The following is a 13,778-nucleotide window of genomic DNA, read 5'->3' on the forward strand; positions in this document are numbered from 1 at the left end:
AATTGAAATACAAGCTAGCCCCTGACTGCATCTCACCTGGTGGTAAGTGATGATGCTGTCTAAGGTTGAAATCTATAGAGACCACTTTGATTTTGCTTAGACTTAAGTTTCAGTTGAAACGAGACAGATTTTTCCAGCAGTATAGCACTGTCTCGTTTTAAGTGTCTTAAGTCCGAGCAAAGTCAAAGTACTCTATAAAGATCTCAGCCTAAGTTAGTAGCGGGTTAACCTGGAAGGGTTATGGCTGTTTTTATTAAACCCGTATCCCTTTGGATTGTACACGGCATCGCTAAATGTTGCGGGTAGGGTGGTAGTAGTAACTAACCACGGCTGTTATAGCCTTCCAATGATCTTAATTCAACGTACACCGAAGTCCTGCATCTGAGCGAGGAGACCGCCCCTGGCAGCGCCGGCAGGGCAAAGCACGTTTGGGAGTATATCATTTGTACCTAGTATAATATTGTAGTCTTTGCTTAGTGGCTTTCATTCAGTGACAATCATTGAGTTGGCGAATAACGCCGCTGCGCTGGTCCGGTCGGAGGCATCGGAACTATCAGTTTCATTAGATTGCCACAGTTTGCTAGTGCCGTAGTTCGTACGCTGCCAGACAATTATCTAGCGTGGAACAAAAATTTGAATAAAATCGTTTGGGCTTCGCCTCAGTCGGGTAAAAAAGGCATCACCTGCACTAGCGGGGGTATACAATCACTAAGTATTTATTATTATTCAAGGAAACAGTTTCTTTATCCTGTGAAGTTAGGTATTAAAATTGAGATACCTAGTACCGAAACCTAATCGCCCGCGCCATTCGACAGATATAGTTATGAAACTTTCATCTTTACTATCTAAAGGTTTAAAAAATAAAAGGCATTAGATGGAAAGCAAAAATTTATATTCTTTATATTTCAGACTTTCACCTAAACTGTAGAAGTACTTTAACATTGGTACATACATTCTTATTTGTTATTGCATCATGAAATGAACTAACAATACAAGATACAGCGAGCGAGCAGCCGGGCGAGCGCTCGGCCGTCGGCGGCGCGCCCCAAACAATATTATACGTACACTCATTGATATTGGCCCAAATATTTGGGGCCACACTAATAAATAAAAGTAGGTACTTATCTACCTTTATATTCTTAGTTCAAAAATGAAAAACAAAATTCAGTTAAGCGTTAGAGGCTTTCAGCATCTCATTCACAATCACAAATTGTTGTGTCAACAAACACATCTGTAGTGATGAAAGACCAGCCAAGTGCGAGTAAGATTCGTTCACAGAGGGTTCCGTGTCTTGGGGAAAAACATACCTATAGTTAAATAGTTTCTCTAAAATACATTTTTTTTGGACAGCAAAATTAAAGTTGTTAGTAGTTGCACTCAAAGGTTTAGGTACTGCTGATTTCTATTGACCTAGTAATTATTTCATGATCTAGTAGTAGGAGCCCCGCTTCGAGCGGTAAGATCGAAGTTCAGTTTCTTTTACAAAATAATAATATTTTTTGAATTATTTTATTTGCAATATGGCAGCAAACATTGTTTACAACTATCCCACGAGTCGACAGTATTAGTAGGCAGTTATGACAAATAAGCGGGTGTGACAGAAGGGACAGGCTTAGTCGCACCATAAGGGTTCCCTTTTTATCATTTTGGTACGGCTTACGGAATCCTAAAAAGCTAATAAATAAGATCTTCCTGCCCCAAAGTTTTATAACATTTCATAAGTAATGAAGTGAACAGGTATAAAGTTAACTGCTATGCAATTTAAGTTTGAAGTACTACCTACCTATACCTTCTTGTCTTCGAACGTGCCGACTAGAAGGACTAGCTTCCGTGACCTATTTCTTCTCAAGTTCTCAACTGACTTAAAAGGCGAACTGATAGGTAGCAGGACCTTCTTAAGGTGGACTTAGACCGAATGGGCGAATAGTTATAGTACCTACCTAGTTAATGTATTGGCCTGCACAAACAGGGTTACGGCCATTACATCCACATTACATACATTGACCGTGCGAAAAGAAAGAAAGCGAGCATTCGCTCGTTTGGTCTCAATCCACTATAGAGAGTGGAGAAACTCACCATCGAAATGCTTTGCACCCTATTTGTCGAGGGTAAAGTAGGTAATTCGATACGTCTGATTTTTATAGTTACCTATATGAATCTAGTTTTATATTTCAATAAAGTCTGGGTTTTCACTTGTAGGTATCACGGTTTTACAGTTGGTCTGCAGTGGGAACGTTCGGCTGCGTGGACTGGAGCTCATGGAGCGCAGGTAAGTGCTTCGTGTATGACGAGACCTAACTTTCAGTTACAACGAGACAGATTATTGTTCCTGACTTTGCTCTCTCTTTTTATTTACATAAACTTAAATTGCATAATATACTTTTTTCAAGAGCATCTTGATAATGTATCTATCTAAATAGATTTCAGCGTAGACGAGATTTCAAGACAAAGTGCGATCGGCGCGCCTCGAGTCTCGCGCCTCGCGCCTCGCACCTCGCGCCTCGCGCCTCGCCCGGCTGCCGCTAGAGCTCCTATGGTACAGCACATACATCGCTTAACGAAACTTTACAATGGAACGATTCAATAAACATCCAAAACATCAGCTAAAGTAGGATCAACGATGGATAGTCGGATACAAACGACGCTATAAATTCATACAAGTATACCTAACGGGTAAATTTACATCTCAAAAATGATAACATCTCGTTCAAGACAAGTCAAGTCAATAGAGAATATAATAATATGTTATAAAAGTTTAAACTCGTAGAGAGGAGCAAGGTACGTCAATGCGGCCGTGTCCGGAGAGGCCCGGCGTCAGTGCGGCCGTGTCTGCAGGCCCGGCGTCAGTGCGGCCGTGTCTGCAGGCCCGGCGTCAGTGCGGCCGTGTCTGCAGGCCCGGCGTCAGTGCGGCCGTGTCTGCAGGCCCGGCGTCAGTGCAGCCGTGTCTGCAGGCCCGGCGTCAGTGCGGCCGTGTCTGCAGGCCCGGCGTCAGTGCGGCCGTGTCCGGAGGCCCGGCGTCAGTGCGGCCGTGTCTGCAGGCCCGGCGTCAGTGCGGCCGTGTCTGCAGGCCCGGCGTCAGTGCGGCCGTGTCTGCAGGCCCGGCGTCAGTGCGGCCGTGTCCGGAGGCCCGGCGTCAGTGCGGCCGTGTCTGGAGGCTCTGCAACAAGCGACACCAGTTTCCTTTGTTATGATGACAGATAACACCAGATTTCGATTTTGAAAGAAATCGGTTTACAGTGCCGGCTAAAGGGATCTATGAGAGTTAGAGAATAGTTTCTCGTCGGTAGTGTGATGCTGACGGTGATGAGTTTTATCATCTTACTCTCCGGAAATCGGGATTCCCGCAGCTCCCCACTACTCAAATTAATGTCTGAAAGGAAGTCTCGCGTCAATCAACACCGCGTTGTCGCGCGACTGCAGCGGACAGTATGTGAGCTGCCCACGCATTAGGTGTAATGGTGGTTAGCAGTTAGCACAGCGGTATATTGATTATGTTGCTGACTCTGCGCCGTCGTAGATGGAAAAAAAGCAATATTCTGTGCATAAGATGTAAAGCAACCCAACGTACCGTTTCAGTGTGGTTGTGTCGTAAGTCGAGGTCGGCGGTGAAGGGCGCGGGCTCGGCGTCGCGCTCGTCGTCGCGCTCGCTGTCGGGCGCGGCGTGCGCGTGGCACTCGCAGCGGCAGCGCTCGGGCGGCACGTAGTTGAATAGCACGGCGTCACGCGCCGCCGGCAGCGTCTGGATGCGCTTCGCCTGCTTGCGCCGCTCTGGCACCTCCGCGAAGTCGATCCAGTCGCCCTTGCCGCGCGCCTCCGCGCCCGCCGCGTCACCGCCGCTGCGCGAGCGCGCCCGCTCCGCGCGCGGCGGCGCGGCGCCCGTGCTGGCCGTGGACGCGGTGCGCGCGCGGCGCGGCAGGCGAATGTGCAGGCGCGCGCCCTCGGGCGCAGCGGGCGGCGGGCCGGGCGACGGCAGCGCGGGCAGCGGCGCGGAGGGACGACGTGCGCGCGGGCGCTGCAGCGGCGCCACGCGTACTCCGCCGCGCTCGCGCACCGGCACCATGGGCAGCGCCAGCGAGCGCTCCAGTGGCAGCGTGGTGGGCACGTAGGGCAGCTCTTCGAACGACTCCTGCACCACCAGCCCGCGCCGCTCCGCGTCGCTGCCGCGCGCCGCCTCCGAGCTCGCCTCCGAGCCCGACGACGAGCGGCCGGCGTCGGGCGCGGGGCTCGGCTCGCGCGCGTCCCGCTCCGCCTCGCCGTCGTCGCGACTGGAGGCGCCGGAGGCGGGGCGCGGCGGGTCGGCGGGGCGCACCTCCTCGCTCTCCGGGAAGCTCGGGATCGACTCTGATATCTCGCTGGTAACGCTGGGGGTTTTGGTGATGCTGAACTGCGTGCTGAACACTTGCTCCTTGCTCCCCACGTGCGTCGTGAAAACGATTCGCTCCTTTCTCCTCGGGCGCTCCGCCGCGGTGTCTGCGGGCGGGGAGCTCTGCGGGGCGGCGTCGGGGCTCGGCTGCGGCACGTCGGCGCCGCGCTGCGTCTCCGGGTCCTCGCTCTCCGCCGCGGACGTCGAGGCGAGATTGCAGGTGGACGGTGTACTAGCGCCGGCAGTTTTTTCTGTGGGCGAGTGCAGCGGTATAATGATGCTTCCGTCGGGCAGCACGGTGCGGCGCGTGGGCTCGGGCGGCGCGCGCGGCTGCGGCGCCGAGGCGGGGCGCGGCGCCGCAGCCCGCGGTCGCTCGTCGTCGTCCTTGGAGCTGGGCTCGTCGGGCGGCGTGCGCAGCGGTATGTGTATGATCCCGTTCTGCGCCTCTTCGTAGTACTTCAGTTTCTCCCCGCGCTGGCGGTCCGGCGGCGGCTGCGGGAAGTGGCGCGGCTGCACGCCCGGCGACGCGTCTCGCGAGCTCGGCGAGGGCGAGGCGCCGCTGCGGCGCGGCGTTTTGAACAAGGACAGCACGGAGCCCTTGATCTTGCCCGCCGACGTGGGCGTGGCGGAGCGGTCGCGACTCTTGCTGCGCGAGCGACCCTCATTGACACTCTTCTTGCGCCGCAGCGCGTCAGACGGGGAGTCCGGGGAGGCGATGGTCTCCCGGGACTTGAAGAGCGAGCAGAAGGACGACTTCCGGGACACCGGCGCGCCGGAGGGCGAGGGCGTGCGGCAGTCGCGCGCGGGCCGCGGCGGCGCCGGCGGGTCCGGCTCGGCCAGCGCCAGCGACGCGGGCTTGCGCGCCGGCTCGCCGCTGGCCGGCATGCGCTCGCTCTCGTCCTCGTCGTTGTTGTCGTATTCGTCGTCCGGTTTGAGCTTTATCCTAATGATATCTTTGGTTCGGTTCCCGCGACTGTACACCTCGGGCTGCGAGGGCTCCCTCTCGCGCTTCGCCCTCGCGCGGCGCTCCTCCACGCGGGCGCGGTTCCTCGTCTCCTTGGAGCGCTTGTCGTCGTCGAGCGAGGAGCAAGAGGGCGCGGGTGCGGGCGCGGGCGTGGGTGGCGGCGCGCCCGGCGAGGCGAGGCGCGGCGCGCTGGCCGGCCTCGCGCTCTCCACCGTGGCCTCGGTGCGCACCTCGCGCCGGTCGCGCGCGTCCACGGGCGCGCCCGCCGCCAGCTGCGCGATCTCCAGGAGCCGCTCTTCCACGGCGGCGGCGCAGATCTCGGGGTCCGTCTCTATGGGCTTGGGGCCGCAGAACGACGTCTCCAGCAGCATCTTGTGCGGCGACGGCGAGCGCGACGCGCCCGACGCGGCCGACAGGTGCGACGCGCGGCTGAAGGCCGACAGCGCCGAGTGCGCCGAGCACTGCGAGCCCACGCTGGACAAGCGGCTCGTGCGCCCAGACACGCCCAGCAGTGCCGCCTCGGAGCCCTGGCTGTCCTTGCGGCTGTGGCGGCGCGACGGCGGCGCGGGCGGCAGCGCGCGCGGCGCGGGCCCGCCCGGCGCGCCCTCGAGGAACGCCAGCTCCTCGGTGGAGGAGCGCAGGTCCAGCGCGCCGTCCTCGCGGAAGCCGAGCTCTAGCTGCGCGCGCGCGTCCGCGCCGCCGCTCGCGCCGCCGCCCGCGAACAGCGCCAGCTCGGGCGAGCTGTCGCGCGAGTCGTGGTGGCTGGAGCTGGAGGCGCGCGAGATGTCGATGCGTGGCGCGGCCGGCGCCTGCAGCGCGGCAGGCGGCGCGGCGGGCGGCGCGGCGGGCGGGGCGGTCGCGTGCACGGCGGGCGAGGAGTGCGAGCGCGCGCGTTGCTCGGGCGGCGCGAGCGAGTCGCCTGCGCACGCGGCGACGTCGGTGCTCGAACACGAAGGATCCTCGCGGATCTCCGGCAAGCGAGCGGCTTGCTTGTTTTCAGGACTTGACTGAAATATACAAAAGAAAACTTCTCTAAGATATGCTAAGTACTTATTTGTAACAAGAACTTGTCTAAGGAGGAGAATAATCGCATACGTAATATGAGCTTAAAATAAAATAATTAAAGCTATTTATTTATTTTTATAAATGACTAGCTGATGCCCGCAGCTTCGCCCGCGTGGATTGGTCAGATCCCCTGCAGCATCAGGATTGAGGAGTTGGACTCCAAATTTTTTATGAAACAATGTCGCAAAGTTCCTCTATCGATTAAAAAAGAAATGACGCAAATCGGTTCAGAAATCTCGGAGATTTCGGTGTACATAGGTAGAAAAACACAACTCCCTTTTTGAAAGTCGGTTAAAAAAGTAGCCTATTTTACGCCCTGGTCAATCTTCTACTTGCCTGTGAAAGTCCCGTCAAAATCGGTTCAGCCGTTCCAAAGATTAGCCTTTTCAAACAGACAGACAGACAGACAGACAAAAAATTTAAAAACGTGTGATTCAGTTATGGTATCGTTCAAATAACCATATGAGCTTAATATGAGGTAGTTATTTCGAAATTACAGACAGACACTCCAATTTTATTTATTAGTATAGATATGAAGCCAGTCAAATTAAAAAAAGTTTAATAAGTTATATCGTTGAACAACTCGATGGTCTGATGTGGTAAAAGTGATATTCCCGGGGCACTTTTGGCTAACTGACAACTGCCTCGCGCCCGCCGCCGCCGCGCGCTCAACCCGCGCTGCCTCGCTGCGTCGCGCCCGCGCTCACGTCGGTGACTCCTGCTGCGGCGCTCACCTTGTCGGAGACGTCGTGGTCGAAGGAGGCGATGGGCGCGGGGCCGCGGCGCGGCTGTCGCTCGGCGGTGGCCGCCATGCGCCCGCCGCCGCCGCGCGCCCAACCCGCGCTGCCTTGCTGCCTCGCGCCCGCGCTCACATCGGTGACTCCTACCGTGGCGCTCACCTCGTCGGAGACGACGTGGTCGAAGGAGGCGATGGGCGCAGGTCCGCGGCGCGGCCGACGCTCGGCGCTGGCCGCCATGCGCCCGCCGCCGCCGCGCGCTCAACCCGCGCTGCCTCGCTGCCTCGCGCCCGCGCTCACATCGGTGACTCCTGCCGCGGCGCTCACCTCGTCGGAGACGTCGTGGTCGAAGGAGGCGATGGGCGCGGGCCCGCGGCGCGGCCGGCGCTCGGCGCTGGCCGCCATGCGCCCGCCGCCGCCGCGCGCTCAACCCGCGCTGCCTCGCTGCCTCGCGCCCGCGCTCACATCGGTGTCTCCTGAGGACAACCTATGTTAATGTTATCTGATAACGGCAATATCAGCGAAAAAACCATGATGGTCCTATTTAGGTGGTTACAGTGGCTCCCGAACTTCATACTCTATATCAGGAGTCTCCAAACTTAGGCCTTAGGGCCATAATGATTTTGTCAGTATGTTGCCATTTTTTTTTTTTTGAAATATTATTATATAAACACTGTTGCACAAAAAAATAATTTATTTTTTTATTCTTTTGTTTGTAAAAAATGGAAATATAGGCTTAACTCTTTTTTTTTTTTTTTTTAAATCGTAAAATCATAAAATAAATTAATCTTTTTTTCTTTTTTGTCAGCCCTAGCACAGACTACGGTCTATTTGGGCTGCAAAATTCCAAACACCAGTCTGTTTTTTATCTAGTGCTTTGGTCTATAAAAAATGGTGAAAAATGTTTCTCTTTAAATTAAGTCTATTACTAAATAAATAAAATAAATAAATGTGCATGCAGAGCCCACATCGAGGAGACACAATTGCGTACATGTATCTTTGTCCATGTATCATCTTGTATTTTTTTTCAATTGTAGTCAGTTTTGTGGAGTGAATAAAAAAAAAATGTTCCAAGGGTCAAAACAGTTTAAATTTTTCTGCCCTAAGCACCTATATATCTAGCTAGACTAGTCGCAAAGTGCGCGACCTAAGCAAATATACGCTTTTTTTTTAATTTCAATTACTTCAATTACATAATAACGTTAATTGTTAGTTATTAATATGCTTAAGCTTAGATACTTCAGTTAAGTTTTCTTCGTCATCATTTCTGTTGTTAAGTTTTACCTTGCAAGGAAATAAAACCGAGTAGGTAATTATCATTCAACTTATCACAGCAATAGTAACAACAATAAGAAATTGGTTGTCGCGGGCCGGATTGATGGCACTGGCGGGCCGGATTGATGGCACTGGCGGGCCGGATTTGGCCCGCGGGCCGTAGTTTGGAGATCCCTGCTCTATTATTATCATAATAAATCGCCGTGATACAAAGGAAGGCGAAACAAAATTCCAGAAAAATTAGATCATAGGCACAGATCATTCCGACAACGGCAATTACCAAACTTGGTAGATAACAAAGAAATTATTTAGAAGGATCAGTGGTGTTCCCACTATCTAGTAAGTACAACGTGGGGTTTCAATTCAATTTAAAAATAGTCAAGGGGAGGAGCAACAAATTCCTGAAAGCCGGCAACGCATCCACGCGGGCGGTACCGCTAGTGCTGCATTGTTCATGGGCGCGGCGGTAAAAACTTAACATCAGGTGCTCGCTATGTTGCTCGCTATTTCATTTAAAAAAAAAAAAAAGTAGTTAAGGGTTTACGGTATGATGGATGCTAATCACCGACTTAATTAAATCACATATACTTAACTAAACATCCATACTAATACTTATTATAAATGCGAAAGTGTGTCTGTCTGTCTGTCTGCTACGTTTTCACGGCCCAACCGCTGAACCGATTTTGATGAAATTTGGTACAGACATGGGCTACATCCCGGGGAAGGACATAGGCTACTTTTTATCCCGGAAAATCAAAGAGTTCCTGCGGGAGAGCTACGGATTGACGGAATTTTTTGCATAAACATAGTTGAAGACCTTGCAAGTGATATAGGCTACTTTTTTCCGGAAAGAATACTTTAGGCATTGCACCAAAAAATATTGTAACAAACCTCAATTGTTATTAAAACCTTGAGTCACGCGAGCGAAGCCGCGGGTAATAGCTAGTGATAATATAAAGAGTAGTTAGTGGGCTGGATTTAGAGGCCTTGCGGCAACCTTGAGCATGATATAAAATTGAATAATTTATCATAAACAGCGGAAAGCAAATAATAGATTCGACCGGTTAGTACCAAAATTGTGCAAACTGCGTGTTCGTTGCAAACTGCAGATTTGCTGCACACAAGTGCACTCATTGCCGTTAGGTACTGTATCAAATGCCTTGTTAGGGGCAATAGGGGCTTTTATTTATCAAATTGCATGACTTGAACAAATAGTACAGGGCTGAGGCTGAGGGCGCTGAGGGCAACCTGAACCGAACGAATGCGTAAAGCCGTTATTATCACTGTTTACAATCTAGGGGCACGCATTTGTAAACGTATCGAAAATCGAAACAAGGCCAACCAGCGCACCGCCGCCGTGCCGCTAGTAATCATACAATCGCCTCGTAACTCTACACGAGGAATTGAATCATATACTTACTTAGTGCCGTTTCCAATTTAATAATGTGCTTAGTACCTATCGTTTCTAATTTACTTAACAACACGACTGACGATGATTTAAGTTGTTAAGAGAGAAGACACTAATCGTCACTTTGCTTGTATACGAGTATATCTGTAGTCAGTAGTCACGGAACCAGATTTCAGACGAACAGATCTACCGGACCAATAACTTAAATTGACAGTTCCGAGCACTGCATATAAGGAACATCATTTTTCATTGATTTCCATGAAAATGCGCAACGTCATGGCTCATCTCAGTTTAGTTATCATGTTTACAAAATTCTAAACAAACCTCTATAGAGTATCTATTCGCGCGTAGACTAAGTAATGATATAATTAACAAAAGCGCCTCGTCGAGCGCATAACTCGCGCGATGTCGCAGGCAGCGGGGCAATAGGTCGGAGGGTTTTACGATCGTGCACGGAGCGCGGAGTTGGATGCCTCACAGGCGGCATACGTACTGCTGGCCACGAGGAGCTATCCGCTGGTCATCAAAGCCGAGTGTATCGCTGCAGGCGGAGAGGGCTGCGGGCTGCGTAGCGCGCGGAGCGGCGCCGGTGCGGAGCGCGGCGCGTCACGCGTGCCGCCGGCGGAGGACGGCGCCGACTGCCGCCCCGCCCGCGCCGCGCACGCGCCCGCGGGTGAGCCTCCGCCTGGCATCGATTGACGACACGAGCCTACGCGAGCACGGAGCCCTCTGACGTTGCCGGTGACTGATGTACGGTGTCCCCGTCTTTATAGCAGTTGAATGGCAATTGCTTAATTGTGCTGTTTCTTCTGATAATAGTAGGTACATAGAACTAACTTTTTTAATATATAGGTTTTACATTTCCATATTTTCCCTATTCCATATTTTACATTTGCTACCTAATACCTTTACGATTGCGATAGATTAAATTATAACGCAGACGAGGTGTAACTCATTTGATTTGCATGAAAAAACACAAACACACTGAAAACATCAATATAGACCTAATAACAGTACATTGCTAGATAGTAGATACCTACTTGCTTAAATCATTTCCTTCCTTCTTTCTATGTGGCGGTCCCAGAATGAATTCGCCTGATATAGTTCTAAGCAACATATCGATACATGTTATGTTATATCGGACAGTACGTTTATCGTGTTACTTTATATACTAACATGCATCGACATGTAAAGCGTAGTCTCAGCTCAGCAGTGGTTTGAACATCAAGAGTCGCGTGTTTTTCGAAAAGGTCGCAAACCGAACACCGAAGCGTCACAAAGTTTCTGTTTAAAGAAGGCTTATCTCCCGCCCAAATAAAAGATCGATTAGGTGGTGTATACAAGGAGTCTTTCCCCTCGTACAGCACAGTAAGAAACTGGGTGAAAGAGTTTAGCCTCGGGAGAGAAACCGTCGAAGACATCGGCCATGACGGTCGACTGGTGGAAGTGCTTTCTCCTGAAACTATTGCTCTAATGGGAGAGGAGGTTTTAAGTGGCCGCCGTTTGAAGATCAGAGTAAATGCAGCTAGATTTAGGCTCTCTAAAAGTGCCACCCATCGTGCAATCCATGACCATCTTCATATGAAAAAAGTTAGTGCAAGATGAGTTCCGAAACTTCTTTCAGCTGTGCAAAGACAGGAGCGAATGCGCTGTGCACCGAATTTTTAGATTTTTGTGGAGAAAACGTTCACGAAGCTGGAATATTCACCGTATAGTCCAGGCCTGGCCCCGTTGGACTATTATTTGTTCCCAAATTTAAAGCGGGGCTTACGGGGAAAGAAATTTTCAAACGACGAAGAGTTGCAGGCGGCCGTTTTTAGTCATTTTGAAGACAAAGATTGCAGTCACTTTTATGAAGGTTTAGAGATGTTAGTTCACAGGTTTTAAAAGTTTGTTTATATATGTGGAGATTATATAGGAAAATAAAATTGGTTTCATCTCATTTTCTTAACTATTTCATAGCTAGGCCAATTCATTCTGGGACCGGCTAGGTAAATGACCGCGCCGATGCAATGTGACAAATTGCAATAAGATTCATTAGTGGCACCGGTAACCCGGCGACCGGCGGCGCCAGTTCCACAGGGACCCCCAAGACAACACCAAAACTGATATCAACATGTAAATGAGTATCGTGTATCAGTAGTGCAGCTGCGACGCGCTGAACGTTTTCTTCGGTACTTGGATATACCTATCTATAGAGCGGTGATAATTTTTCCAAATCTAGCAAAGTACAGAAAAGTTATACTTAAAAAAATATAACTGTTTCAATTTGGGCGCCAAAGTACCTTTTTGGCACCCAACGTGGGAGCAAAGTTTAATTATTACAATATGTACTAGTAGATGAGATTGCGACTTCACCCGCGTGGATTTCAGTTTTTTGTAAATCTCGTAGGAACTCTTTGATTTTCATCTCCTCAGATTTGTCTATGTCAGTTTTCGGGATGCAGACTAAGTTTATGTATAAATCGGTTAAACGGATCTCGTGGGACCTTTAAGAATCTCGTGGGAACTCTTTGATTTCCGGGATAAAAAGTGCCGAGCCTATGTCCTTCCCCGGGATGTAAGCTAACCCTGTACCAAGTTTCATTAAAATCGGTTAAGCTGTTGGGCTGTGAAAAGCTAGCAGACCAGCTAACAGCTAACAATCGATTAAACGAACTAACCTGTGATTGAAGTTCTATCATAATTATTATACGAAAACTTTGTCAGAAGAAATGGAAAAAATGTAGGTATGTACTATGTACTATGTAGGCACAGATGAAGTACAAGGATAACCTACTGGCTACTACTGACTGGTGCGGTGCTCACTGGGTACGAACCTTGGGGTAAAGTTGCCTTCAAACTACGGAATCTATACTAATAAATAAAATTGGAGTGTCTCTCTGTAATTTCGAAATAACTACCTCATATTAAGCTCATATGGTTATTTGAACGATACCATAACTGAATCACACGTTTTAAAATTTTTGTCTGTCTGTCTGTCTGTCTGTCTGTCTGTCTGTTTGAAAAGGCTAATCTTTGGAACGGCTGAACCGATTTTGATGGGACTTTCACAGGCAAGTAGAGGATTGACCAGGGCGTAAAATAGGCTACTTTTTTAACCGACTTTCAAAAAGGGAGTTGTGTTTTTCTACCTATGTACACCGAAATCTCCGAGATTTCTGAACCGATTTGCGTCATTTCTTTTTTAATCGATAGAGGAACTTTGCGACATTGTTTCATAAAAAATTTGGAGTCCAACTCCTCAATCCTGATGCTGCAGGGGATCTGACCAATCCACGCGGGCGAAGCTGCGGGCATCAGCTAGTATAATATAAATATCGCTCACCCTACTTTGAAATGTCACTTTATGCCATAATATTATATTTCCGTAGTATGAAGGCAACTTAAAGCGACACCTACGAGCATGCTTCGAAATATACTGACCAGTCTATGGTTTTTTTTTTATTTTTCCTAAGGTCCTCCGATATTGCGGTCGGAGTCTTTGTATAACATAGTCCAGTTACCAAAATCGGACCAAGATTACCGAGAAAAGATCTCAATATAAATAAAAAGTGGTCAACCTCCTTTGTGTTTTTTCCTAACAACGCGTCTTTGGCGAAGTGAATCGTGCTGTGTGGCAATGGTGTAGCACAACAAAAAGCCACTAAAACAAACAACAACAACTATGGTATGGGGTCCCTACATGGTTTCTAGCACAGAATTAGGTGCCTTAATCTTATTAGGGTTTCTGTGGTTCTTATTATCTTAGACAAAATGCTCGAAGCATAGATTGACCATTTATTGAATTATGTTATTATATTTTTACAAATCCAGTCTATTACTATAAATCAACAAGATAAAGTTGAAAACTAAAACCTGACTGCGATCGTCTTAATAAACGCTGAAATATTAGAGTAAAATTGTTTTTCTGACGCTTGATATTTTTAAGGTTGTTGTTATAACTATTCGTGAGCTCAGGATTTT

General features: G+C 49.8%; 1 protein-coding gene across 1 annotated transcript; it reads right to left on the minus strand.

Moving 5' to 3' along the window:
• Nucleotides 1-875: 875 nt before the first annotated feature.
• On the minus strand, nucleotides 876-10,420 carry LOC123873467 (zinc finger CCCH domain-containing protein 18). The gene is made up of 5 exons (XM_045918312.1): nucleotides 10,306-10,420; nucleotides 7,457-7,605; nucleotides 4,276-6,334; nucleotides 3,569-4,209; nucleotides 876-3,157 (listed from the first exon to the last, which is right to left on the minus strand). Exons 2-5 carry the CDS (start codon nucleotides 7,532-7,534, stop codon nucleotides 3,134-3,136), a joined length of 2,802 nt encoding a protein of 933 aa, XP_045774268.1. The 5' UTR covers nucleotides 7,535-7,605; nucleotides 10,306-10,420; the 3' UTR covers nucleotides 876-3,133.
• Between the last annotated feature and the right edge of the window lie 3,358 nt (nucleotides 10,421-13,778).

The sequence above is a fragment of the Maniola jurtina genome, chromosome 16 (assembly GCF_905333055.1).
Source record: "Maniola jurtina chromosome 16, ilManJurt1.1, whole genome shotgun sequence".
NCBI classification, from domain to species: domain Eukaryota; kingdom Metazoa; phylum Arthropoda; class Insecta; order Lepidoptera; family Nymphalidae; genus Maniola; species Maniola jurtina.